General features: G+C 36.3%; 1 protein-coding gene across 1 annotated transcript in view; it reads right to left on the bottom strand.

Annotated features, from left to right (window-relative positions):
* Positions 1-26,948, bottom strand: part of LOC141946591 (putative oxidoreductase ZK1290.5) — a 51,962-nt gene that overhangs the window by 22,056 nt on the left and 2,958 nt on the right. Inside the window, exons 2-3 of the mRNA XM_074876648.1 lie at positions 13,756-14,004; positions 4,804-4,905 (exon numbers count right to left, since the gene is read on the bottom strand). Coding sequence (XP_074732749.1) covers positions 4,804-4,905; positions 13,756-14,004 — 351 coding nt within the window. The remainder of the gene's footprint in view (positions 1-4,803; positions 4,906-13,755; positions 14,005-26,948) is intronic.

Below are 26,948 nucleotides of genomic sequence, written 5' to 3'. Positions count from 1 at the left end.
GACAATGCTAAAAACAGTAAAGAAAATAATTATCCTCCCCCATTCAATGGTTCCTAATTCTCAACATAAAGAAGCTACAATGACTGATCAGTGGAAATTGCTGCAGTTCCTCAGGAGCTTTTCCATTAGAAAACCTTCTGATCACTTGGGCTGACTACCAGGACAAAGTGCAGAATTCTGCACCTTGTCCTGGTAGTCAGCTACCATAAGAGATGGCACAATTCCCTCTGGAAGCAAGGTCAGGCCTAAATGTATGCAAATCCTAGAGTCTGAAGACTTATGGATGACAACAGACTGTAAGACAAGATAGAAGTCTCTGCACCAAATCCTTTCTTAACCAGCATGTGAATGTCTTGTGAATCAAACAGTGTTATAATTAATTAATATGACAAATAAGTGTTCTAATACACTTTCTGTACAATTTGGGGAAATGTACATACAATTTGTAAGGTTTGGTTCATGTTATGGGATGATACAATTGCTATAGGTTTGTATATCACTGTAAATATGTATCTACCTTTGTTGACCAGGACCGTATGACATTTTTACCTGGAAAGATATTAAGGGAAAACCAACAAGTTTAATGACTGAGCTCTGGCTATGCAACAGGAATACTAAAAAAGCAAACTAAAAGTATAACTTTGCCTTATTTGTAGGGAAAAGAGGATAGAGGGTAAAAATACACAAATTTCAGGTTAAAGAGGTAAAGATGGTCATAGGACTTCTAGTGGACTCCAAGAAACATACTGGAAGATTTAGTCAGGAGAAAATAAAAGATGAGCATGTTTAGCCAAAGATTCCATAGCTCAAGGGCAAACCAGAAAGATCCAGGACCATATTCCAGTCACAAGCCAGAGGGATTAAAACACCTGAAGTGGGTAAAACTTTCGGTTTGTGTTATTTTCACATAGAAAATAAATGTATTATGTCATACTGTTACAGTAAAGGCCAACAGTGGCTTTAGAATCTCTACAAGTGGTTTTGGGCATGTTCTTATATCTGTCATGGTCTCCCTCATGAAAAATCTCAAGAAAAATGTCCAGGATTCTGGGAAATTGTTTTTAACCTGAAGTGAGATCTTGAGATAGTTGCTCAGTTGCATTATGCAGTTGAACAGTGGATTCAAGCACATGGATGAGAGTGCTAAAATGTGAAACCTTCTTTCAAGTGTGTTCCTGAGACCTCAGGCTTGGGGCAATAACCCGATTCTGTTTAGTTTCCAAAGATATAAAGCACATTGGATCCAAGGAATGCAGTCCAAAACTTCAGTATGGTAGAAGTAATCAACTGGAGAGGGTAACCAGATCTCTAACAAATACTATTCAGATTCTCATTTTAAGTTGTTCATGTTTCTAGTTCAAATTGTATCAGGAAAAAAGATTCTTTTGAAAAACATTAACCTCAAATTCTTTTTGATGAAATACAAAAACAGCATAGTGGTAAGCCACAGTGGGGATTTTTCAGTGATAGCAAAGGATCTCTCTTGTCACCTGAATCTATTATTTTCTATTTATAAGAATATTCTGATGTTACAGCTCAACTCCAAGCCTTCATTAAGAGTATATGTAGGAAGTACTACTAAGCAGTCAAGCATTAATAAAGAGTAAACTTAAGGATGCCCACACATCTCAATGAATGCACATCTACCAGTTTACACACCAATTTCACTGGCACATGCTGTGTTCAAATAACAATAAATTTCCTATTTCTTCTACAGGCAGAGCTACTTAGGAGTCTACTAAAATTGTACTCATTATAATCTGAGTTTTGTTTAACTTTTTATGTAAGTTTCCTGTTCCCTGAAATATTTATTTTAATAATTTTGACAAACAGGGGTTTTTTTTATCCTGTCACAACAGAGTTTTTATTATCTGGGGGAAGAGTCTTATAAATTAGTGTGTGCTGACCTGGACAGAGGCACAGACCCAGAACCTCTGGTTTCTCCTCAGTTAGCTGAGTGAGAAGATACTTCAGGCCAGAAGCCCTGCAAGTTGTGCTACTGCAGTCCTGTGTCTCAGCTGCTATGTGCTGGCTCTCATATGAACCTGGTTGAATCTATCTTTGTAGACAGGACCTAAAAAAAATTATCTCAAAGCTATGAATGTAGATGCAGTTGGGATTTTGCTTGTGTTGACTTCTGACCAGTGTGATCAATCTAAAACTTAAAAAAACCTGCATTAAAGACTTTTACAGTCTCAGATACTAACAGTTTATTTACCCTCCTTCTAGGGCAATCAATAATAACAATTAAAAAAGACTATTAATAATTTACATTATTTTAAAATTTTGCTTGTCCCAGGTAAGTGGAATTTTGCAGAATAAATATTAAACTGGATTTAAATTGAAGTTGAAAGAATGAGGTTTTCAAATATCTGCACTCAAATGATCTGTGCATACAGAGAAGTGATTAAAGAAAACATTGAGATCTTTTAACCATCTCATAAGTCTCTTACAGATAGATATGCACTATGTCCCATAACAGAAGCCATTCTTTTTCTGCAGAGAACAGTGTTTATTGTCACTGTGCTTTCAGACACTCTTCAGAGTGGACACAGCTAGTTGCTAAACCCATTATCAGGTTGAATAATTTCAATATTTCCTTTGTGAATTGACTGCAGAAGCATATTATTCATTTAAATGGTCAATCCTTAAGCGTGAAGCTTTTAGTTTCTACTAAGTTTTTTTCCAGAATAAACATTTCCTAAAAAAAAAAAAAAAGTAACAGGATTGCAAACAGGAATCAATGACTACCTGAACCAACGTGAAGTTCAGAGAAGACAAAGTCACTTGTTTAGTATGAAACTTATAATTTTTTCCCCAGTAAATGAAGATGATTTTTTTTCCCCAAGTAAGGATTCTGACCAAATCCTATCTTCAATTCATACCAAGGCTAACATGTTGCTCACATAACACATAGCAAGTCACATAAAGATAGGCAGCAAGTGTTTAATCTTCAGTGGAAAGTCTAGTGGTTAACCATGCAAACAAATTATTTAACATTTTCCTCAGGAATCATTGCATTTCCATCTCCAGAGTGGTTCACATCTGCGTGTCATTTCAGTAACACATACTTATGGTCAGGACATCCAGAATGTGCATCCTCTAAAGCAAAAATGTGGAGTTAATGTTCTAAGGTACTTGATTCAACCAGACTAATAAATTTTTCTTCCCCTGTAGATGATCTAAGTGAGGTAATTTAGACAACCAGAGCTGGGAAAGTTACGCTCAGCTAAATGAATCATGAGTCTAGAGAATGCTTAAATTCAGAAAAAGACTGAGGGTAGCAACATGCAAATTGACAAAACTATTGAAGAAATACAATTACAGAAAAAATAAATATAACATGGGACGTCTGTAAAGAGATATGAAACATAGGAACAAAAAATAACAGCAATTTTTCCTCTGCCTATGAGGCCAGCAATAATATTTCCAGTGTCTTACTGGAAGACCACTGAATAGCTCATAGTCTTTCCCATTAGGAAGATTATATAGAGACAAAGAGTTGTGTAACACAGGAAAGATCACAAAAACACATGCAAAAACAGAATAAAGCCAATAGGATAGGAATAATAATAGAAAGTGAAAATACAGTCTGTTTGCACCAAATTAGGATGGCATATCTAGGCAGAAACGACATGCACTAATGTAAATACTCATCAGAAAAAAACTTCTCAACTGAAAGATGAAGTACTTTGTCAGATAATCCCTCTTAAACATCATTGTTGCTTTGAAATATTAGGTCAGTGTACTGAATGTTGTAATCCCTTACGTGGCAGAAAGCACTTTTTGCAACTTCCCTTATGCTTAATATAAAAAGCAACAACAAAAGATGTATCAAAGATAATTTACTTCTGTGTTTCCAGAGTGAGACCAAAAGTAACTGAAAGGTTGAAGTGTAAGAGAACAGGTTTGTTTATTGCTCTGATAAAACTGGTAGTGGCACAAAGCCTGTAATTGCCTTTGTACGACACTCCTGCTACAATCACTATTTCAGTAACTCTGGTTTAGTGGATAGACTACTTAATCTAGAAGTCTTCTCCCTGTCCATGGAACTTCTCTGAAGCTGTAAACTGCATGACAGGATCATCTCTTACGACACTATTTTAAATAATACTGCATACTTCAGGAGCAAAATCCTTCTCTTAAATCTACATGATAAATTTTGATTGGGGCAGTCTACTCTTCCTATTGCCATGAATGTAAACTGAAGTTTGCAGTGCACCAAAAATCAAATTGACAGTTATCAGATGTTGAGAGAATAGGTCCCTTTTTTGAATTTTTTTTTTCAAAAGCTAGTACCAAAGAGTCTGCAGTTGAGTATTTGTTCCTTGTCTAGCTGTTTTGTTGACATCGTCTAACACACAAATGGATCTATAAAGTACCACAATATATGATAAATTGGAAAATGGCATCATACAATTAAAAAAAATCTAAAGGAAGTAAAACTTAATATGATTTATACTTAAAACAGAGAAGGCTACTACAAAGATGTTCTATGGTGGCATATAGATTTCAATGTATCTGTAGATTTCCTCAAGAAAGTATGCACACCACCATTAATCTCACGGGCAGAATTTGGCAATGTAGTCTTTACAAGCAACACAAAGATCTCTTATTTAATTTACCAAAATGCTAATTCTGAAACCTTCAGAGAGATTCACATAATTCACACACCCAAATCTCACTGAAATATGAGCATCCAGTTCAAATTAAGTTTTTGAACATCTCTCACTATGAACTCCCAAATCCCAAAATTCACTGTAATTCCTTCTGCCAAGATATAGGTCTTCATGATTATATCACCTTTCTCGTAGAGCTCCTCCATTGCTCTCCAGGTTTCAGCTCGGACTTCTCGATTGCTTTTACCCAGAATATGTGCATCAGGCCAGTGTATTAAATAAAGATCTAAAAAAGAAAGAGAACCAGACTACTCATTAAAGTGTCCAAAAATATATATACATCAGACTATGTGAAACGGCATTTCCCTCCATAATGGCCTCTAACATATCATCATCAAAATAGTTACAATTACTACTCCATGATTATTACTCTATACATGCATTTAGTTTTAATAAACTAAATTGACAACATCTCAGTAACAACTAAAGGTAGCAGAAGTTGCACGTGGCACATGTTTCGGTCACTGTAATCAGAATTTCATGGTCACATATGTACTTAATAAACTTTCAACACATAACAATTCCCATTTAAATCAAAGGGATTTGGTCACTGAAATTAAGACTGAACTACTACTGAAGTGCTACAAATCTTTGAGTTTATGGAAGATAAATATGTCTGGCAGTTCTACAGATATTTTATACAACCTCAGCAGTGTGACTGTTTTTTCCTTTCTAAAGAATACTTCCATTTATGAATTTCTGTTGGAAATTACAGTATGTTCTTTCATGTAGGTTTTTTTTTGCTAAAATTTTGTAGCAGCATTTGTGATTTTTTTTAACATTTTGAAAAAATGTTATTTTAAGGGAACAAAATTATGCTTTACTGCATTTTATGAAATGTTAGCACAATTTCAAACACAATTAAGATTTACTGCTGATTAAGTTATCCAAGCAGGTTTTGAAACTAGCTGTCTCAGGAAAGCATTTTTTTGGTGTTGTCTCCATACAAGAAAAGACTATTCATCTACTGAAAAAGGAATCATAGAATAGTTTGGGTTGGAAAGGACCTTAAAGATCATCTAGTTCCAACCCCCCTGCCATGGGCAGGGACAACTTCCACTAGACCAGGTTGCTCAAAGCCCCGTCCAACCTGGCCTTGAACACTGCCAGGGAGGGGGCAGCCACAGCTTCTCTGGACATCAGTTCCAGTGTCTCACCACCCTCACAGGAAAGAATTTCTTCCTTAGATCTAATCTAAATCTCCCCTCTTTCAGTTTAAAGCCATTACCCCTCATCCTATCCCTACACTCCCTGATAAAGAGCCCCTCCCCAGCTTTCCTGTAGCCCCCTTTAAGCAGGAAGGCTGCTATAAGCTCTCCCCAGAGCCTTCTCTTCTCCAGGCTGAACAACCCCAACTCTCTCAGCCTGTCCTCATAAGGGAGGTGCTCCAGTCCCCTGATCATCTTTGTGGCCTCCTCTGGACCCACTCCAACAGGTTCATGTCCTTATGTTGGGGGCCCCAGAGCTGGACACAGGACTCCTGGTGGGGTCTCATGAAAGCAGAGCAGAAGGGGAGAATTCCCTCCCTCAACCTGCTGGCCACACTTCTCTTGATGCAGCCCAGGATGCAGTTGGCTTTCTGGGCTGTGAGTGCACATTGTTGACTCATAGTCAGCTTTCCATCCACTAGTACCCCCAAGTCCTTCTCTGCAGGGCTGCTCTCAATCTACTCATCACCCAGCCTATATCTGTGCATGGGATTGCCCCGACCCATGTGCAGGACCCTGCATTTGGCCTTGTTGAACTTCATTTCCAACATAAAAGTGAGAAATTTACATATATTGGACTAAAAGTTCCAAATCAGATTACCTAAATTGCAAAAATGATAGGATCTATGAATCCTTTAAGTTCATAGACACTGCTAGACATTCTGAAGAAGAAACTTAGGAGATACTTTGAAAACAATTACATTTTTATTTAAATTCTAACTGCAGATTAAACAGGTAACTAGACATCCCAGTCAAAGAGGTGTTGGTCTTTGCCACATACATTAGTCTGACACAAAACAGGAAAAGGAAATAAATGCATGACTGAGATGTGCCTCATTGTCTTTGTGCGTTATAGTATTCCTTTTTTGGCAGTTCATATATAAAGAAAAACAACAGACTCGTTTGCAACGAGCAGAGTTTTTTGTTCTTTGAATGCATTACACCATTATTTACAGCACCTCTTTGAAAATACAGATCCTCTTGACATTTTTTTTTTGTATTCACATTTAAAGACTGCACTAATGATTACTGTACCACTGGCCTGGTATATTTGCTTTCCACCTCTATAAATGCTAATTCAGCCTCGATTTAGGAGGAAAAGGTAACATGAAATTCACTATAACACACCAGTGGGTACATCACTGCAACACTGTTAAAGAGTATTTTGCTTAGACTGAGAATCTAATTAGAACAGTACAGAATTTTGTACAGTAAAATACATTACAGATGTATTGAGAAAAAATTATTTTGGGTATATCACAAAAATCATGAACTAAATTTGCACTTTCTGATAGCAATAACCCATTAGACTTTTAAACACAATTGCTCAGACAAGCAAATATCACTCATATATAATGATTTGCAGCATATGGATTTATGTCATATTTAAAGAGGAAGTTGCTCATTCTTTGCCCTTATATACATATAATCCATTCCCAATTTAGAAAAGAGTAAAAAAAAAACAACAAAAAAAACCCCACACATGCAGTCTTGTTCATCACTGATCTGCGAATAATTACTTCTTCTCTAATTGCTCTGAAAAAATAAGTTGTATTTATTAAGAATAAATACGAATATATGGTACTGGAATACACACCAATTTCTGTGACATTTAAGTGAAAGTTAATATTGGAGTACTGATTAAAGCATTTGGTAAGGTTATGTTCAACTCAGGACTACTCTAATTCTGTTGCCAATAAAGTGTCTTAAAATTTGCGCTGATTTATATGAGATGCAATCCCAAGGATTAGCATTAGAAATTGCTAACATCAAGTGTTCATTTTGATTCCAAATTATATATGCCATTGGTGGTACTTGCTGCAGAGAGACTGCCATGTTTTAATTTAAACTTTTTTGCTTGGATAAAGCAAATGTCATATACAAGTAGTTGTAAGTTACTGGTATCTGATGCCTACCTCATGTAAAAATGGAAGAATTACTTATCTTTAATTACTACTTGTTATGTTCTCCAAATGAGACTAGTCAGAACTGCTTAAATGTGCAGAAACATGTCAGATAGCACCAGCAAAACTTAATCATTAACTTCAGCAGAATTTCACCAAATGCTACTTTTCAGAAAACCTGAATATTCAGTTAGACATCACAGTTTGCAAATGCTCACAGAAATAACTACATCATGGATTTCCACATACAGAGATGCTTTGTACTCACCCCAAGAAACTGAAATACTCTCAGAGGAATGACTTAACATATTTGATAACTGAAAGGTTATCTGGCCCTGGATATTTAAAAAATGCAGTACATGGCCCTCCCTGTATTAGTGTCTGAGACCTGTTCAATGCAAATGTGATTAGCTGTTGGTCCTTTATTTTAGAAAGGTGATGTTATCAGGTATGTGATGTCCATATCATCCTATTACATTGTCCTGGTTTTGGCTGGGATAGAGTTAATTTTCTCCCTAGTAGCTGGTACGGTGCTGTGTTTTGGATTCAGTATGGGAATAATGTTGATAACACACTGATGTTTTAGTTGTTGCCAAGTAGAGCTTATCTTAAGTCAAGGATTTTTCAGTTTCCCATGCTCTGCCAGCAAGCAGGTGCACAAGAAGCTGGGAGGAAGCATGGCTAGGACAGCTGACTCAAACCAGCCAAAGGCATATTCCATACCACAGGACACCATGCTCAGTATATAAACTGGGGGGACCTGGCTGGAAGGGGGGATCACTGCTCAGGGACTGGCTGGGTATTGGTCAGCAATTGCATTGAGCATTACTTGTTTGCTTTTCTTTCCTTTGGTTTTATTTCTGTCTCCTTTACTTATATCCCTTTTCATTACAATTATTTTAAAATATATTAACAATATTTTAGTATCTTAACTCATAATTTTTCCTTCCCCCCCCCCCCCCCCCCCCCCAATCCTCCTCTCTATCCTGCTGCAGGGGGGGAGAAATGAGCTAGTGGCTGCATGGTGCTTAGTTACCAACCAGGCCTAAACCACAACATATATTTATTTAATTTAGGCTTTTTGTTGAAATAAAAGTTACTTGACAGTTAGAGACATACACATTTAGTGCTAGAAAGCATCTTCTGAATCACGAAGTGCAGTCCTTCTGACTGCAAGAAGTGTTCATGAAGATGTGGGGCAAAAGGTACCTTATCTCAAAGATAGAGTAGAATGGTCTTTCTGCCAGTCACACACAAACCACCCCAGCACAGCTACAAGTGGAAGAAATACAATGTACCTTGCAATAAACAATGGAGCTGCCACTCTATTTAAAAAAACTAAGCACAGTTCATTTTTGATTAGGATCTGCCTACTTCTACTGCATCTGTTAGAAAACTTTCTATAATATCTATAGGCCAATAAAACCAGTAAGCACCTCACAAATCAATGTCTAGGATTTCATCTTCATTTGTACATACATTTCACCCCTACGTATTTTCTTTTGCTTAAAATATTTCACCTCCTGGGGAATTATAAGAACACAAACACTCTTATTTTCATGTTGGAGGCAACAAATTAGTTTTAAATTATTTATCAAAATAGCTTAAGGTTCTAGTAATCAAGAAATATGTAACTTTATTACTGGAGGTTTTTAAAAACAGACCACATATTTATCTGTTGAGAACAATGGGGTTGTGCCTTGTAGTGCAATAGATTAATCAATAATTTGAGATGTCTTCCAACCATTTTTTTTTTAAATAATCTTAACTCAAAGCAAAAAAAACCCCAATGATTCACAGTATCAGGATACAATTGTGAAATAAAAAAAAACCACCACACCTCCAAACATTCACAATCAAATTTTGTATTTATCAGCTTTTTAAAGCATCCTTTACAGACACTCAAGCTGTCCTGGTGCCATGGGTAAGCAAAGGCCTGAACTTCAAATGTCAAAACACAGTGCTGCAGGAAAACTAAAATTAACATATGAACTGCTTTCACACAGACATTCAAAATCAAGTGACTTATTACTTCTTAGCACCTACAAGCAGCCAGTTCTTCTTATCTCAAAACTACAGGGACATTTTACACATTTAAAAGCCAATAGCATGTTATCATAGAAATAAAAGTTTGCAATTCTATTCAAATTCTTAATACACTATTTTTAAAAAAGGTCAAAGTTAACTAAAACAAACCTAGTTTTGCAGAACAAGCTCTGGCTCATATCAAACCTAAAAGTATATTTTTCAGTTATCTTAATGCAATGATTGTATTTTCCCTGCTTTTCTCAATCAGCACTGCACTTAGTATGTACATGATGTATTTTTCTCTCCCGCCCAGTCTTTTTTTTTTTATTCTATCGGAACAAGGATCAATGTGAAGCAACCTCCACAGTGTTCTTAATACACAAGCTGAACTGGGTGTATTATCATAATTCATGTGATTCATCCATTACACTAAATTTGCTGATAGAACTTTAGTCCAACTCCAGTTGGGGATTTGTAATAGGTTAGATCTGCCTCAATGTGACAGACTCTGAACAGTCAAAAGGAAAATAAAATTGTTTATGAATTTGGTAACCCACAAATCACATTCAAGAAGCTACTTCGGAGGCTTGATCCAAATCCCAAGGAATGCATTCTACTACTGCCAAACCTGCAAGTTTTGCTGCCATTTCATATTGGTTTACTGTGGCTGCTAGTTGCAGACCACATTTAGAAAATGCAAGGAGCAGAATATCTGTTACAACCACTGCCCACAAATAATACAAATTTCCAGCTTCTCATGGATATATAATCTCCTGATTCAAATAAAAATCCTGGAACACTGGTCTCCTAATACCATTTGCCTGAAGAGTGTTTATCGAAAAGATTTCATAACAGTATTTTACATGGAACGCTTTTTCTCTTCAAAACCTGTGACTGCTTTCAACAGTTCATCTGTTTCAACAGCTGGCATTCTACATACTGCTAATGCACAGATTTATCAATTCCTGTTAGATTATTTCCCAAGTCTCTAATTCAGCCTGCATGGATGGACTGTGTAGCCCATAAGGATCCTCAAGAAAAGCAACAGGACCTTCCTTGGAACAAAGAGCTTAGCTGCACATTTAGCTGTCAGGGCTCCTATAGCAGCTTCTTTTTGCAATCTTCTGAATAACAAACTTTCCCTCCAACATATAGGTCTAATATCACAGAGGTTAGGATCTTTCCATTTTCTGTATGAATCATGTGTCTTTATGGAAATGCTGCGAAACATATTTGGTTAATATCACATAATGAAATCAGGAAATTCTGATTTAGGTACATTTCATGTACCTTTAGTTCACATTCCTCTTTCACAGAAAAACTGCCAGCTTTAACACATACTTGGAACTAAAGCATTTACTTTCCTAAATAAGCTCAGACATGAATTGCTTTGTTAACTAGATCTTTTCTTCTTATGGATTTCATTTCCTCTCTATAGTACAGACTGGCCAGCAGAAAAGGGACACAAAATGCAGGTATGAATGAAAACAGAGCTAGGATATCTAAGCTTAGTTCTACAAGCGTATAACCATATTTTCAAACCAATCTTCTGCATTCCAGTTACTTTTGTTAGACTTGTGATAAGCCTCAATTTCCAACAAGAAGCTCTTATTCTAAGCATTCTTGAAACACTTGAAAAGTTCATTTCAAGATATTGCCATTTTTTGCTTGAAAATCCTTCCAATAGCACCTTTCAGCTAAGTGCTTTCAGACAGGAGATACAAGACTCCCTAAAACATGATGCTTTCCATGAACACCATGAAACACACCATGTATTGTACCTCCTCTAAGGGTCTACTTCACCAGCATGTATAGCACTAAACATAGAACTCAACCTCATTTCTTTCACATGAGTGCAGACCATACTGTGTTTGACAAAGTGGAGCTGATCCAACAGAGAATAAACTCAAGCAGCCAAAACCGTTACTCCACTTGCCATCCCATCCTTCTTTTGGGGGTCACCTTCCTCATTGACAGGTCAGTGAATTGCATGGGAAGCATTTCCTGAGCCATCACAGTTTACAAATCATCAAGTTGAAGCAAGCTGAAGCCAGCATTGATTTAGGTCACTATGTCAGACTAAGTGCTGGTTCAGGAAGAGCTTTATAAATTCTTCAGACATATTCACATCAGTGGAAGAAAGGTGAGGAAAGAGGGAGGATGGGTGAGGATATGTTTAAAAAAAAAAAAAAGAGAGAAAAAAATCTAGTATGGAGGCAAATTGGAAGGTAGTTGCAATACTCCTTAATTTGTCTTAGTAAGATGAGCAAAGGAAGTCTCAGAGCTGAACATATCTGAGAAACTGAAGTTCTGTTTATGCCAGTCCAAGGATTCACTCACATGGTGACAGTATTTGTGCATTTCTTGCTCTCAGATACTTTTTTTTCCTTGTTTCACATATTTCTGCTTAGCAGCAATGTGTAAATTGAGTATTTGTGTGAGCACCTACTTTAATCAGTCTACTACCTGAGAAAATAAAAGCAAATTACAGTACTAAAAGGAATTACTGAAAATTACTTCCTGGAAGTGAGTGAAGTTTTCCTCTCATCGACTTTCAGCACCAGTGTCATAGCAAGCAGAATTAAAAAGAAAGCATACAAAAGACATAACAAGCAGAAAGCAGAGAGGAGGAAACATGTTATTTCCTAATTTAGAGGAGAAAGTCAGGCTTGAAACCTTGTTTATGAAAGTCTCCTTGCAGTGACCTGTACTTGCATGGGACAGACAAGAAGAGATTTTATTAATTTTGCATCACTCTGTACCTGTGCAGGAAGTTAAGGGATACATTTCCAGAAAGAATGGAGTCAAAGATGTGCATACAAATATCTGTCTTTGACAGATATAGGGCTTTTTTTCCCCCTTCATCTTGCACAGTACCCAAGCAAAATAGCCAGGGAATACAGCACACAGCTGCCACTCATACTATATGCCGTGAATTCTGTGAAATCTGTACTTCACAAAAGCTGTTCAGTTCCTCATTAAAGTTTATTTATTGGTAACAGGGGGAAAAAAGCAAAATGAAGGTTTTCAGGACACTGACTGTCTGATGGTTAGGTCAATTATTCCTTGATTATCAGCATAAACACTGTCTCCACCAGTGTCCTTATTCTAGATTATTACTTTAAATTCAACTTTCTCTACCTCTACTTTCTTTTCATTGCTCCAGCTAGAGAAGCAGCAGCAAAAGTGTTTGAAATAAATACCATATTTATTTTTATCTGGTACCTCCTCTCCTACCACCTGTTGCAAAGAATTAATTGGCATCGTTATTGCAGCTCTTTGCCTGTCTAATGAGGGAGCACCAATATCACATCTTTGACTACAAGAAGTTTACGATCAGGGTAAGTTTAAAAGCGCATAAGTCTAATTCAGTGTTAGATTCAGCTTTCTAAAGTCTTGTAGACACTACTAACATTTCCCCCCAAAGCATTTTGCATCAGATAGACCAAACCAAAGGCAATTATTCAGAATTTTAAAAGGTTAATAGATATACAAAATAAGTTTCAGAAAGGACACCCATTCCTCCAAATTGAGAGACCACAGAAGAAATTAGGCATTTTTGTCACTCTGTTACCAATAAATTATTGTAAAATTTATTAATCCTTGTTTCATAGGTTTTGGGTGTTTTTAGTAAAATATATAAAACTCATGTAGTGATTTCTCAAATCAATTTAACAATTAAACGTACCTTTACAAAACGTATCCTGATCTGTTTTAAAACATTTGCAACAAGGAAAAAAATCTGTGCTCCCAATTATATGCATGTGAACTTCATAGAGAGCAAACAGAAGAAGAAATCTGCAAATTTGTAAATAAAGACAGAATTTAGTTTCTGTGATCTATCTGTACTACACCAATTTTTTTCAGGAATTCATTCATCTTTGCAAACACTCACATGGAAGGTGCAATAAATGAGCTATATGTAAAGATTCATACCAAGATAGTCAACACCAAGTCTTTCACATGACTCCAAGCAGGCTTTGGTGGTGTTCTCATAGCCATAATCACTATGCCACAGTTTGGTAGTTATCCAGAGGTCCTCTCGCTTCACACCACTCTCTTTGATGGCCTTTTGGAGGAGAGATTCACAGCCATATCTTTTTGCTGTGTCAATATGACGAATGCCACATTTCTGCAATGCATGGACCACAGCATCATGGGAATAGCCACCTTGATGGGAAGTACCTAAACAAAAGAAATCAGAAGTGAATTGTCAGCAGTGAATTATGAGGGACATCTTTTTAATTTTTGTTTTCCTTTGTATATAGTCACAAAACCTTATTCAATTTTCATTTCTTAGTAGTAAAGAAAAGGAAACTGACAGATCTCTAGGCTGGGAAAATACATAAAGTGCTAGAATGATGACACTGATCAGAAATAACTCCACCAAAATCAAATATCAACAGCATTTAGCTGTAAAGAAGTGACTTCAGAAGTCAGGCTGAAGACCATCAAAGAGAAACACATACTTTATGGAAAATTAGTATATGGCACTTAATTTTCATATAGGAGCACAACATTTACAGATGAAAATATTAACAATAAGATGTAAAATATAACTTAAAAAGCAATTTACTTTTCAGAAAGCATATCCTGAAACCTGTACTCTGTTGAACTCTTGTCAGCTTCAACTTATTATTGCATTGTACAATGCCAGACCAGGCCATACCACAGGTGTAATTCACATAATGTCAAGCTCAGCAGTAACCAAAACAATGGAATCCTACACAAGAGTTACAGAATGGGCATACAGGGAGTTTCAGTAACAAAGTACTGTAACTCTCGTTGTATAGGTATTCACTGGATGCGTATTTTGCATGTCAAGGGGACGGAAGGAGGAGGAGACTCAGCAGGAAAGGCAACCAGCAGGAGGACTGTCAGATAAAGAACTGGTTGAGAGCAAGGAGGATGATGTTTCTACTTACCCTTTCCTGTTAGTTGTTTTTCCTGCTATGAGCCCCTCACCCATTCACCCTCACTCACACACTTCCCACAAACAGTATTTTCTACAGTTTGTTGGAGGAAATGCTCCGTCAGTTCCAGTTAGCTACCAAAGCCACCTTCTAAGATGATGATTAGCACTTAAAGGCCCTAGTGCTATAAACAATAGTCGGCACGCAAATGGCTATGTCACTAACTTCAGAAGGGCCCTGTACAGTTGTGACAGTTGACAGCAACAGGGTCTTCAGCCACTGCTGAATCTAAATAAAGGACTCCAGGTCAAAGAAGAATAATATAAAGCAAAATTTGTATCTGCTATTAACTTTCTCTTTCCCTCCAAACATAATTATTTCTACATCAAACACCATCTGCATGTTATGAAGTTAACAAATGTATATAGCCACTCAGACTGGCAGAAAAAGGAAACAAATGAAACACACACAGTTACCTTAGACTCATCCTTAGAACTTCCCATACCTGAACCGGAGAGCGAACGCCCATGGGAGTCTGCACAGCTTTCTCACACATGTCGTAACAACGCATGCAAGAATGAGGAGAACTTGCAAAAGTCCTACTTGCATGTAAGGCAAGCCAGGTTCTCCTAAATGCTTATCGTTTTCGTTCATTCCTAATCTTAGAAGGAAAGCCAATGATACCTCTGTAATCTTGCTCAACACTCCCAGTCATTTAAAATATAATATGGTCTGATATCACACACGTACACCTGAGGATCATAACATTCTGCTGATCACAGTAGGACAATCACCACTTTATGTTTATGACCTACAAGATGTAGAGTATTGAATTCTTGATTTTTCTTCATGGATTTTAAAGTGATGAAACTATAATACTATATTCCTACCGTTTTGACAGGCGCATCATAAGTATTTTACCTTCCAAATGTAAACAGAGTTTTAATGTTTTAAAAGACAAAACTTTAAAACTTCTTTCCTCCATAGGCACTAATTACGATTGTCGCTTGAGTCATCTAGAAATAGATGTCCCTATAACTTGTTTTACATCAAAATAAGTCAAGCTAGATCAACTTACATTTTCAAAATAGCTATTTCAAAATCTTCACGAATATTTAAGAATTTTAGATGAATGCAATGCTACTACATTGCAACTATGGGGAAAGTATATGTAATTATTACATTATTCAGATACTAAAGGAATTTTATTAAAGAATTATATAACTAGCATAGAAAAATTACTATACTTTTTCATAACAATCTCTTCACTTTTAATAACCTGGTATTGGTGCCAAATAAATGAGGTTGTAACTATTGTGTCTGTTTCTGGCTGAATGGACATTTCTAGGCACAGAATGAATGGAGTTCATTTAGAGGTCTTGCAAATGGACTGGGACTCTTTTCATGCATAATGGATTTCAGTAAGAACATTTAGGACAAACAACTTTTTTTAAAAAAAATTAACTCTTTTAAAGTTAAAGAGAGAGAGTGGAAAAGAAGGAAAATTCAGAATAGTTTTGTTATTGTTCCCCATTCAGTGATGGCATGCACTCTTGTTTCACAGGAAATAAAGAGGTCAAGATCAGTCTGGAGGGAATTATCTCAATTTTTATGCCTGAAAATGAACTACAACAGTCTTGATGCACTAAATAGTAATTAAAAAGAAAGCTTAATTACTTAATATTCCTACTTTGCAAGTCAACTTAATAACAAACAACAGGTTTCTAAGTTAATTATGCTACCAATGTAATAGCTTCTAGACTTTAGAAATCAGTTTTCTTGTGTTTACTCATGTGATTAAATATGTTACAATTCATAGACACAGAATGGTGAAAAAGAAGGTGGAGTGACTTAAATGTCTATTTTTTTATATTTTAAATCCAGACAATGTTATTTGAACACCTGAACATTCTTACATGTTTGGTATTACCCTTTGTTCACAAAGATGAAATTCACACTGTACATGTACATTTAAAGACAAAATCCAGTCTTGCATTTAAACCGAATATGAACTAGCACCCATTCCATCCCCTTACTGTTTCTAAAAATATTGAATTAATATATTTTTATACTAGAATTCTCTGATAAAAAAATAGGAGTTCCTTTTAATAAATTAAGTCAAATAAAAATAAGTCTAGAAAAGCTCCCTATTTTTTAGCTAGTATTTTAGCTTGTTTTCCTAGGGGAAAAGCACTGTTCTCTCACTGACTGAACTAATCCAAATTTGACAGATCTAACAATGTCTGAGATAATTACATTCCTACAGATTTTGTGAAAACTGGTGGTTGGGAGGGACAAGGATACCGCAGTGGAATGGATAGGTCAAACCACACGAGTTTGTTGAAAACTAGACTTAATTAGTTACGTTGTTATTTTGTTGTGACTACTCATCACTTTGAGACCCTGAAGAACACTGCTATCAAAACTGGGATGAGAAACATGCTCTGGCAATTCATAAAAAGTTCTAAAGATTATTAGAAAGGCAGAATCCTGTTCACAATGTGTGTGGGGGAAACAAACCCCAGTCAGCAACACCCCCTCCAACCCCCTAAAAAGACAAACCCAACAACTTCCCTCCCCAAAATGTAAGCCAACTAACAAACCAAAACACTACACACACACACACACCTCCCCCCTCAGTTTTATGCACCATCTCAGCTGACTCTCAGCCTCATTAAACTTTCTGTTCTCCTTCACGGAAGCTGTAGAACTACAGATAGAGATCCAAAGCACCAACAGTTTTTCAAAAAAGAATCAGGACCTACTTTCTCTCCCTGCTTTCTCCCTCCTTTTATGGAGGAGCGTGTCTTCATGTTCTTTATGAAATGTGAAAGTATTATTTATCTGAATATATAAAAATGTTCTGTGACATAAATAACTTTGGCTACTTGAAATCAATGGAATCACTTACATTAGAAGAGTTCCCGTTAGTGAAACCGCAGCCAGGATATTTAGAGATCATATCAGAGATTAATGATCTTCTGACATCAGTACTCAGCACTAAATTAAAACAGTTGACAAACAAAACACCTACAAAAATGCCCATTCCTTTGCTGAATTTTTTTAATCTCCAAGTAATCACTTGAAAAAAGAACTCTCAAAAGCAAAAGCTCAAACATCCTTTTACCCATGTTTACATGCTCATTGTGTATATATGGTGTTGTATACCATAATAGGCTTGAAATATCTTGTTCTATTAGTTTCACTTCTATTATTTCAACATTACATCAACATTAGGGCCACATACTGCATCTAAGGAATATATTAAAGTTTTTGGTATCAATACAGTTTGATTTGACCAATTATCTTATGAGCAAATTTGATGATAAAAGATGAAATGTTGCCTATACATAGAGTAAATGAGTATATAACACATTTCAAGGTTTACTGCTAACCCATTCACAAAATCACATGCCTCTTCTATGGAATGGCTCAGGGATAGACAATCCTTACTTGCTGTCCTTGCTTACTGTCTTACTTCCTCCTCCGCCTTCTCTACCTACTTCTGTATTCATATGATCCTCTGACAAGCTGATTCAGATTGTTAAATGACCAAGAAAGGGTATAGTTTTAGAATTATTCATGAACCTGAATAACTCCCCAGAGGGGAAAAACCACTAAATTCTGGGCAAGGGATCGGGCAAGAAAAGTCCCCCTTTAGCAGCAGCAGTTAAATAATTTGATATATTCAGAGTTTCTATTAAAATTAAAAAGATGTAAACCAAAACCAAATCACAGTTGTGTTCAAGCCAACCACCAAATGATCAGAAACACCTCCTCCATGAACAGGTCTCTTGGAGCCTTTCTTTTCATTATGTTCCCCAACACCATCCCTAGAGCTGCTCTCAGACAACCAGTTAACATCACACTTAACTTCCTCAACCACAGCACTAGAACCTAAGTGTTCTTACTGCTATATTTTGGCATAGTTTTTACTTAACAGGGTCAGTTACTCTGAAAATCATGTTTAGCATCACATGACAAAGTATTCATAGCACCCTCTCTTCCTGTGTAGAGTGTAGGGCCTTCCTCTGCAGCAGGTAAAATCAAAGTCAAGCTCATTATGAAGCTTTTATACTCTACAATTTTCATAAAGCAACTACAGAGTATTTCAAGTTATGGGATCCAAATGTAGTCACAATCACTTTTACAAAATAACTTGGACATTTTACTCAGAGTCCAAGAGTGGCATCTAATGTATATATAATGGAGCAGCTGCCCTTGCACAAACAGAATCTATAGAGATAATGGGCTTCTAGAAGAACCGGTAGGACAACATCAATGGTAATGGAAAAGCACTAAGTAGATTTGTATTATATAACCAGTACTTTGGTCAGAACTAAAGCAACACACAGGTTTATCTAAATTTAAGTCACATAAGGCCAAAGCTGTATTGTGTACAAATGGTGCAACAGGAGCTAGAGTAGTTGAAGTACAGGCATGAATTTGCTTCTGCAAACCTCGAAGGACAGTGAGGACCACCCTGCCAGCACTGCAGTATGGTAGGTACTTCCATACTGTAACAACATACTGGTACAAGATGATTCACCAGAGAATTCCTGATAGAGGTCCTCATTGCATTTACACACATTTTACACCATTACAGCTGTACTGTATGGATGTAGTATTTATTTTCATGTTCCTAAATATCACTGTGCTAATGGAACACTGTTAATAGACCTCGCCTAGACACCGTAAAGTTTCTCTTGCCTCTGTAAAAGCTGTCTGGATTATGGCTATTACTATATATATATATTTAAGTCTTTCTTTGGCAACGTTTCTCTCTTTTTTTTTTTTTTTTGTTAAGTATGATCCATTGCTTAGTGCAAAGGGACCACTCTAAGCCAGTTTTTCCCCTGTGTGACTCAGAATAAGCTCATAGAATTCAATAACATGAGGAAGAAAAGTATGCAAGCATGATTTTAAACTCTGCAATTCTACTCAGGCAACTCTACACAGGCACCAAGGAACAGAATGCAGGAATACAGCCTTGACTTAATGCAAAAGGGTAGGAGAGAGCCATTACATGTTTATTATGTATCCAAGGAAAGGGAGGCCAGAATTGCTAGTTTTCTCTCTTCCTGAGAGGAAGGAAGAAATGGCAATGAGCCATTGTTGACAGAAGCACTCTATTCCCTCCATCCCAAAGAGGCTCTGACTGTAAAGGATATTCAGATCATCTACTGTAAAATGACCATACATCCCTGAGCACTGACCTACCATTTATCTAGTCAGAACTTTAGAAAAGGAGGTATAAAAGCAACTTCTCAGAATATGCCTCACAAGCCCAGGAAGTCTGCAAGTAGCAACTACCATCAGTGGGATGCTATGGCTCTGATATGGCACTGATTCACTAGTGTATTTCTGGCAGCAAAAATACACTATCATCCAAAAAATGCAAATATTTTTTTCTGTAGGAGTAAAGCATTTTCCACTAGAAAGTGCCAGCTATTTAAAATATCGCTGTTGTATATAAATATTTTTATCTTGCAGAACTTCTCAATTAAATTTATAGGGAAGGACAACTCTGGAAAGTGACCTACACATTTGAAAGGCAATTATGAATGTGTAATCCACATAGAAATTTCATAAGCAGAGCAGCAGCACACATTTATTTAAAAGCCTTTACAGACAGACTGCCAAATCTTGAAGCCTTTTCTTTCACTCCACACTTTCCCACCGCCGTGAGAACTATTTCTCATTAACAACCAAATTGGTTTCAGATGCTCTGCTATAAGATGTTACCTTAGAAACCATTTGGTAAAAGACTGTGGCTTCCTTCCATAGAAATCTCAAGCAGTGAAAAGGCAGATTTTCTGGCATAAATCAAATCCAATTTCTAGGGTTCACTAAACCTTTTCTCCTCCGAATAATGTTTTGTGACTAGATCTTAGCAGTTAATAGTGCACGAAGAATTGCTGGTGTGAACCAGTTTTAAATGATTTTCATTCTATTCCCTTCGTCAACTCAATTGAAATGACTTCCAGTACTTATCATACCTTGATAGAATTTTTAACTTCATAGCTAACAAGGATATGTACTATGTACGGCAAATAAATATATTAATTTTATTTTCCTCCCCTTTAATACATCTCCTTAAACTACTCTATCTGATAAAGATTACATTAATTAGATATTTGGAAATACTTTACAATAAATGAGACAGACCTATGACAATTTTTCCCTCCTCCAAACAACTTCCATTAAAAAAAGAACAATCAAACGAAAAAAAAATTAAACCCATACCCTGCTGTACCTAAATAGGACATTATCATAATTATGCCTGCTGTGAAAGTTTGACTTAAAGTTATGTAAATAATTTACAATTAAGCATAATGAACATACAATTAGGTAGAGAGAGAGCAATTTTAAAAAGCATAGTTGATCATAAGACCAATAATTGAAAAACACTTAGAATATTGTAAAGATAATATTATAGAAAAAATTATAAAGAAAACTGCAATTTATAGTGACTTGTAGCTTACAAGATGAAAATGTAAGTACAAAAACTCATCATTGTAAAATCCTAATTCAAGATGACATTCAAGCTAATGGATAACTTTTCACAGTGCCCTTTATACCTACCAGACTACTCGCAAAATAAGTGCAACTGTGAATCGTGACAAGATCCTACCGCTGCAATGTCCCGTGACACTGCAAGGTCTGAGACTTGCATTGTCCCTCTCCTAACTAATTGTGTTTATCAGTTCGAAGGACAGCAGCAACCCAGCTACCCATAGTGCAAACTAAAACTGAGCAATAAGGAATGTTTCTGATCATAAGCTTTTCCCCTCACCACATCATCTAAGAATTTAAAATGTATTTTCTCAAGCTTTCCAGGACAAACTTTTCTTGTAGTCCCTCCTCTCACACTGCACTTTCAACCTTAGAATAGTATGTATTAGAATGCAAAGCACTTCCATTGAGGCATTAAGCCTGGGGAACAGACCTTATAGTTACGAAACTGATGTAAAGCCACAAAGATGGCTTTGCCCTTTCTCTCCCCTCTCCCCCCAGAACGAGGATTTTTTAATCACTCTCTGTGCTGGCCGTACTTGACATAAACATTAGAAGAACTGAAGAAAGTTGGGAATCAGTACCGCCCTCCTCCCCAGTTGGAGGCATGAGGAACTACTGCAATTTAGGTTACAGCAGCATGTGACATCACCTTCCAATGCTGCCAAAATTATGCTAGGGAGCTCTGACAAAGAAAAAAAATAATATGGTAACTAAAATCTGCTACCTGAAGGTCGAAGGATAAAAGTCAGCTTTCTTTGGTATCATTTGTGTACGATACAAAGTTGGGTATCATTTTTCCACATTACAGAAACATGGTGAAAGACAGAAATACACTGGAGCTTGCTTCTCCATTCATTTCAACCTTGTTACAAATAATTTGTTCATCTAGGGGGCAATTAAGCTTGCAACATTTAAAAGTATTAATGGCAACAGGAAATTTAAAAGCATACACATAAAGTGCCTCTACTTACAGAGGCTTTGATTATTAAACAGTGATAGAAACCTAAATTTGTTTTTTATTAACTTGGACTTAGTGATGAACATTTAAAATTCATTTGTATCACATCATCAACAGGGTGATTACCAAAAGGAATCCAGCATGAAAAAGGAAGCTGTCTTTCTGCTATTAAATCACAGTTCATATGTCAAAATATAAATAAGGTAAAATCCCCAGCAAAAATATAAAAAGCTGACCTCAGATTTGTAGGTGTACAAAGAGAGCAAAGACAAAGCAGCAATTTTCCCCAGGAAAAAAAAATAATAATAAAAAATATTTCTGTGCTGTGTGCACTCTGATATAAGCAAAAATTGGCCCAGTATTTTGCCCCAGATGTATTTACTAGTACCATTTAAAACAACATTTGGACAGCATTCAGTCTTTTTTAAGGAATACAACACCACCAGACCAGAAGTAGGTAAAGTTAGAAGAAAGCAAGGAAGGTAGAAGCTCAGCAGGTTTAGCCAGGTTAGGAGAGGCTACTGCTTTGTTACACTGTCTACAAATACACAGCTGCCTGGGATATGGCCACATTTTGTACATGAGAGAAGTTAAATATCTGGAGGCCCTCAAAGCTCAAGTACAACTTCTCAAGGTCAGATCTACTGAAATGGTAGATGAATTGAGACAGAAAGATTTATAGATGTGGCATTTTGTTCATCACAAGAGGCTATTAAGGCAACTTGGTAACCATGGGTGAGAAGCAAAGTCCCGACAGAATTAAAAAAAATGGTTAAGACATAAAACAAAGGGAAGAAATAAACAGCCAATTCTTATTACAGGGTAAGATTAATAGGGGGGAGTGCCATAGGTCTTGGTATCAGGACCACTGTTCCATAAATTTCCTTAAGAAGTGAAGCCATGAAGGAACAAGAGCCATGAATAAAAAAGGCAGTAACAGTGAAGAACAAAAAGTGAAGGCTTGATTCTGCTGCCATTGAATTGAAAAGCAAAATCTCATTTGATTCCAATCCCAACAGGACTTGGTGGGTTTTGACCACAGCTAACTTTAAGAATGAATATGAGCAACTCTAGGATTAATAATTAAGTAGGTAACTGGATTAGTAATACATAATGGAAGGAAATGTTAAAATATTTCCACTCAGCATTAAGATTCAAGTTATATGTAGCATTTTGACCAAAAAAAAATAAAACAAAACCAACGCAAGCTGACATAATGAAAGTGGAGTAATCCGATTCTATGTTTTTCTCCAGAAAAATTCCACTTGTGAAAAGAACTGGGAACAATACAAGAAGTCTTGTATGGTTGCAATGCAAATGATGCAATGTCTTAAATAATGCAATCAGCAAAGTCAGTAAAAACTTACTTTTATGATGTATTTACTTAGATAAAGTTACAGCTGAATATCAGGAATCTTATCTATGGAACGCCCTGAAACAATGACAGAGAGATTTTAATGGTTTCCCCTGAGTATGGAGGGACTCTACGTGTGTGCCTGTGGGTATTATTTTACCATGCTAGTAGTGCAACATACCAACAAATGCAGTAAAAATGCAATTTAAGCAAGATAGTAGTGCTATAAGTTAACCAACATCATATTTATTTATTGGAATTGATTTGTATTCCTCCCAGGCTTTGGCTACTTGACTAGAAACTGCTCAGAGCAGTACCTGTCTGCTTTCCCAGTTACAGTGCCTAGCATAATGGCACTGTCCACTCTTGAATGATCTTCCATAAAGAACATCATTACTACTAATAAAATGCTCACCATATGTGACATGGGTAAGGCACAGTGAGTATAAAGCCTTGATTATTTTGTTTAGTAATTGCCTGACCTGAAGCCTCTTCCCAAACAAGCATGTAATTTATTTTATACTTTAATAGGAGGGGATCATTAGAGAACTTTTTATTTCATCAAGTTGTTATTAATTCTATCTACACCAAGGATTACATAGAAAGCAACTTCACACAAAAACCTTCTATGAATTTCTGGTATCACCAGCACATCTTGTCAGGAAATCACATGCTATTTGATCAACCCCCCTGAATTTCATTACAACTGTCCCTAAAAAAACAAAAAACCAAAAAAACCACAAAACCAAAACCCAGCCAATCAAAAAAAAAAAAACAACCCAAACATAAAAACCCCTCTTCTAATGGGAATATAACTACCATATCAAGGGGATGAAGATATTTTCACTAGAGAGAGCCAGAACAAGCCTTAAGAGATGTCTATAATTGGTGTTTTGGGGACCTTTTGTAATACGCCAATTATTTTTTTTTTTAATAAAATAAATAGAAGTGTGTTGGCAAAGTTCATGAACAAATCAAGACTTTATCAAGTTTCCCTCATATCACAAAGCCTTCCAACAAAGAGTGATGCCATGCTGAATTTAACCATTCAGCACATGACCTTGAAAAAGCTTCTTTATATTCCAGTTACAGGAAGAAAAGCCCTTGTGCTACCAAATTACATTAAAATGCTTTAGAAGGTTGCATTTACCCCTCAGACTTAAAAAAAAAAAAAAAAAAAAAAAAAAGGAAGTGACAACTTTCTAAGTGGGGGCTTCCTACTTAACAGAAGTAAGCATGAACAGTACAAACTGTATGCATTTTTCTTCCAAAGCCTGAAGAGGATGATATTATGTGTACCATTTTGACAAGTGATCCATTTTTGAGGATGTTGCTTTAGATAAGCACCAAGTATCCTGTAGTTAAATTAAAACAACGTAACAATATGTAATTCTCTACTATAGTGCAAAGACTCACAAAGTATGCGATTCTCAGATACATGTAGCTCCTATGAAAAAGCTTAACTATGCCAACTTCACCAACTTCAAAACAGTGTCATGTTATATCAGTTATTTGCCCTGTATTTCTAAAACACTATTAAGTCTTGCAAATATGGAAAGCAAGTATAGCTATCTTATTAGCAAGATAACGAATTTATCAGTTTTCTAAAGCAATCTAAAGCCATTATGAGGTAGCGTACTCTCTGGGCCATAGCTTTACACTTGTATCAAGTATTAGGGCCAAAATGTCAATTCATTTTAGACTTAAGCCTACTCTAGTCGGAAGCAGCCTTTGAAATGAAAACTATCATTGACCATAAACATGTCTGACCCTCTGCATATGAATGTTGGCTAACAATTGTTAGAATCGAACCATAAGAAATAAAGTTATCAACGGTTTTCATAATCATACAATAAACAAGATGCAGGTTACTTCTATTTGTTAATTAAAACTTTAGCTATACAGCATATTTCTAACACAAAGGTGGGATGCCTTATAATAATCGGTTGGTGTGTCAGGAAAGTCGGCTTGTTTTACCACTGCTAGTAGACTTGTCTTTCTGCTGGACACAAGACGGATAGATGCATGTTCATACTGAGTTGTAAGTAAATACAGAATTTTGGATGTACAGAATTTAGCATGTTACTCCAAGTAACCTTTCAGGCTGATCATAAGTTTTGCACAATACATAGTCTTCTCTGGTGTACAAATCCATCTTTCTCACTAAAGATTTTAATGGAAATGGATCCATCTCACCAAGACCAGCTTGTGTAAGCAAGCACAGAGCATCAGGGAGAGAATGGAAACCTAATGAAAGACCACTTCACCTCCTTCCTTCCTGTTTCCCCTTTTGCATCAGACCTTGACAAACTTATTGAACTTCTCCTATACAAATTTGGAAGCCAAAGCAGCTATGACATGGAAATCCACTAAAAAAAAGGAAGCCCAGTTTAAAAAAATTACGAGCACACCACCTTTTGACAACTGAAGCTTGAACAGAAAGAACAGTATTTTTGGCAGAATGCTACTGCTGTTGCACTCTCTCTCGAGTAACATGTTCTGGCTGAAAACATGCTGCATGTCTCCTACTCCAGCTCTCAGCTGCTATGTGAGGGGTTTCGTCACTTGGAAATAACTTGCGTACCTATCTGAGCTGCCTTCCAGTTGACATGACTGGATAGTTGCAACCATCTTAACACAGCATACTTATCTCTCTCTGAAGCTTTTACAAAGATTATCTAGCAACAGAGGCAACATACATATCTGTCCTCTCAAAGACAACTTTTCATAGATAACAATTACGTCTGCACGTTTAGTGGGATAAGAAATGACAAAGAAACAACCAAATCTTAAATCCTGCAGAAAATGGCCTTGCAGAAAATGCATCCTCACTGATGATAGTTCTCCTCTACTTTATAGCTGACTAAATTTTTTGCGCTGCAAACATTATTTAATGTATTAAGGCTGTAACAAAAATAACCCATTAATTTGTAAAAGAGCAGTTAAGTGGGAACACCTACCATAGATAAAGATCCCATTGTGTTAGGCTGCTTATCATGGTATTTATAGCTTGATGACAAATGCAAGTGTGGTGAGTCTTGAGCTTTTTTTTTTTTTCTTTTCCCCTTCTTTTCTTAAATCCTCAATGTTTTGCAGCTTACATCAAGAATTTCTTAAAATTACCTGACTGGTTCCTATCTATTACAAGATCCTCAAAAAGCTGCAGAATGTATAAGCAATATATAAAGTGTTACTCTAGCAATACAAGAATAGGTAAGCGAAGTCAAAGAACCAAATCCTACTGTTCATGACACCACTGTAAGTTGAGAGTAGCTCCTTGAAAGCCATATATGACAGAAGTTATTGGGCCAGAAAATTTCAAACTTAATTCTCTTGAGCTAATATGTTACTATCCATTTATTGTGGTTTGAGTTCAGGCTTGACA

This window comes from Strix uralensis, chromosome 8, assembly GCF_047716275.1.
Source record: "Strix uralensis isolate ZFMK-TIS-50842 chromosome 8, bStrUra1, whole genome shotgun sequence".
Lineage (NCBI taxonomy): Eukaryota > Metazoa > Chordata > Aves > Strigiformes > Strigidae > Strix > Strix uralensis.
This window is presented reverse-complemented; position numbering and strand designations above follow the sequence as displayed.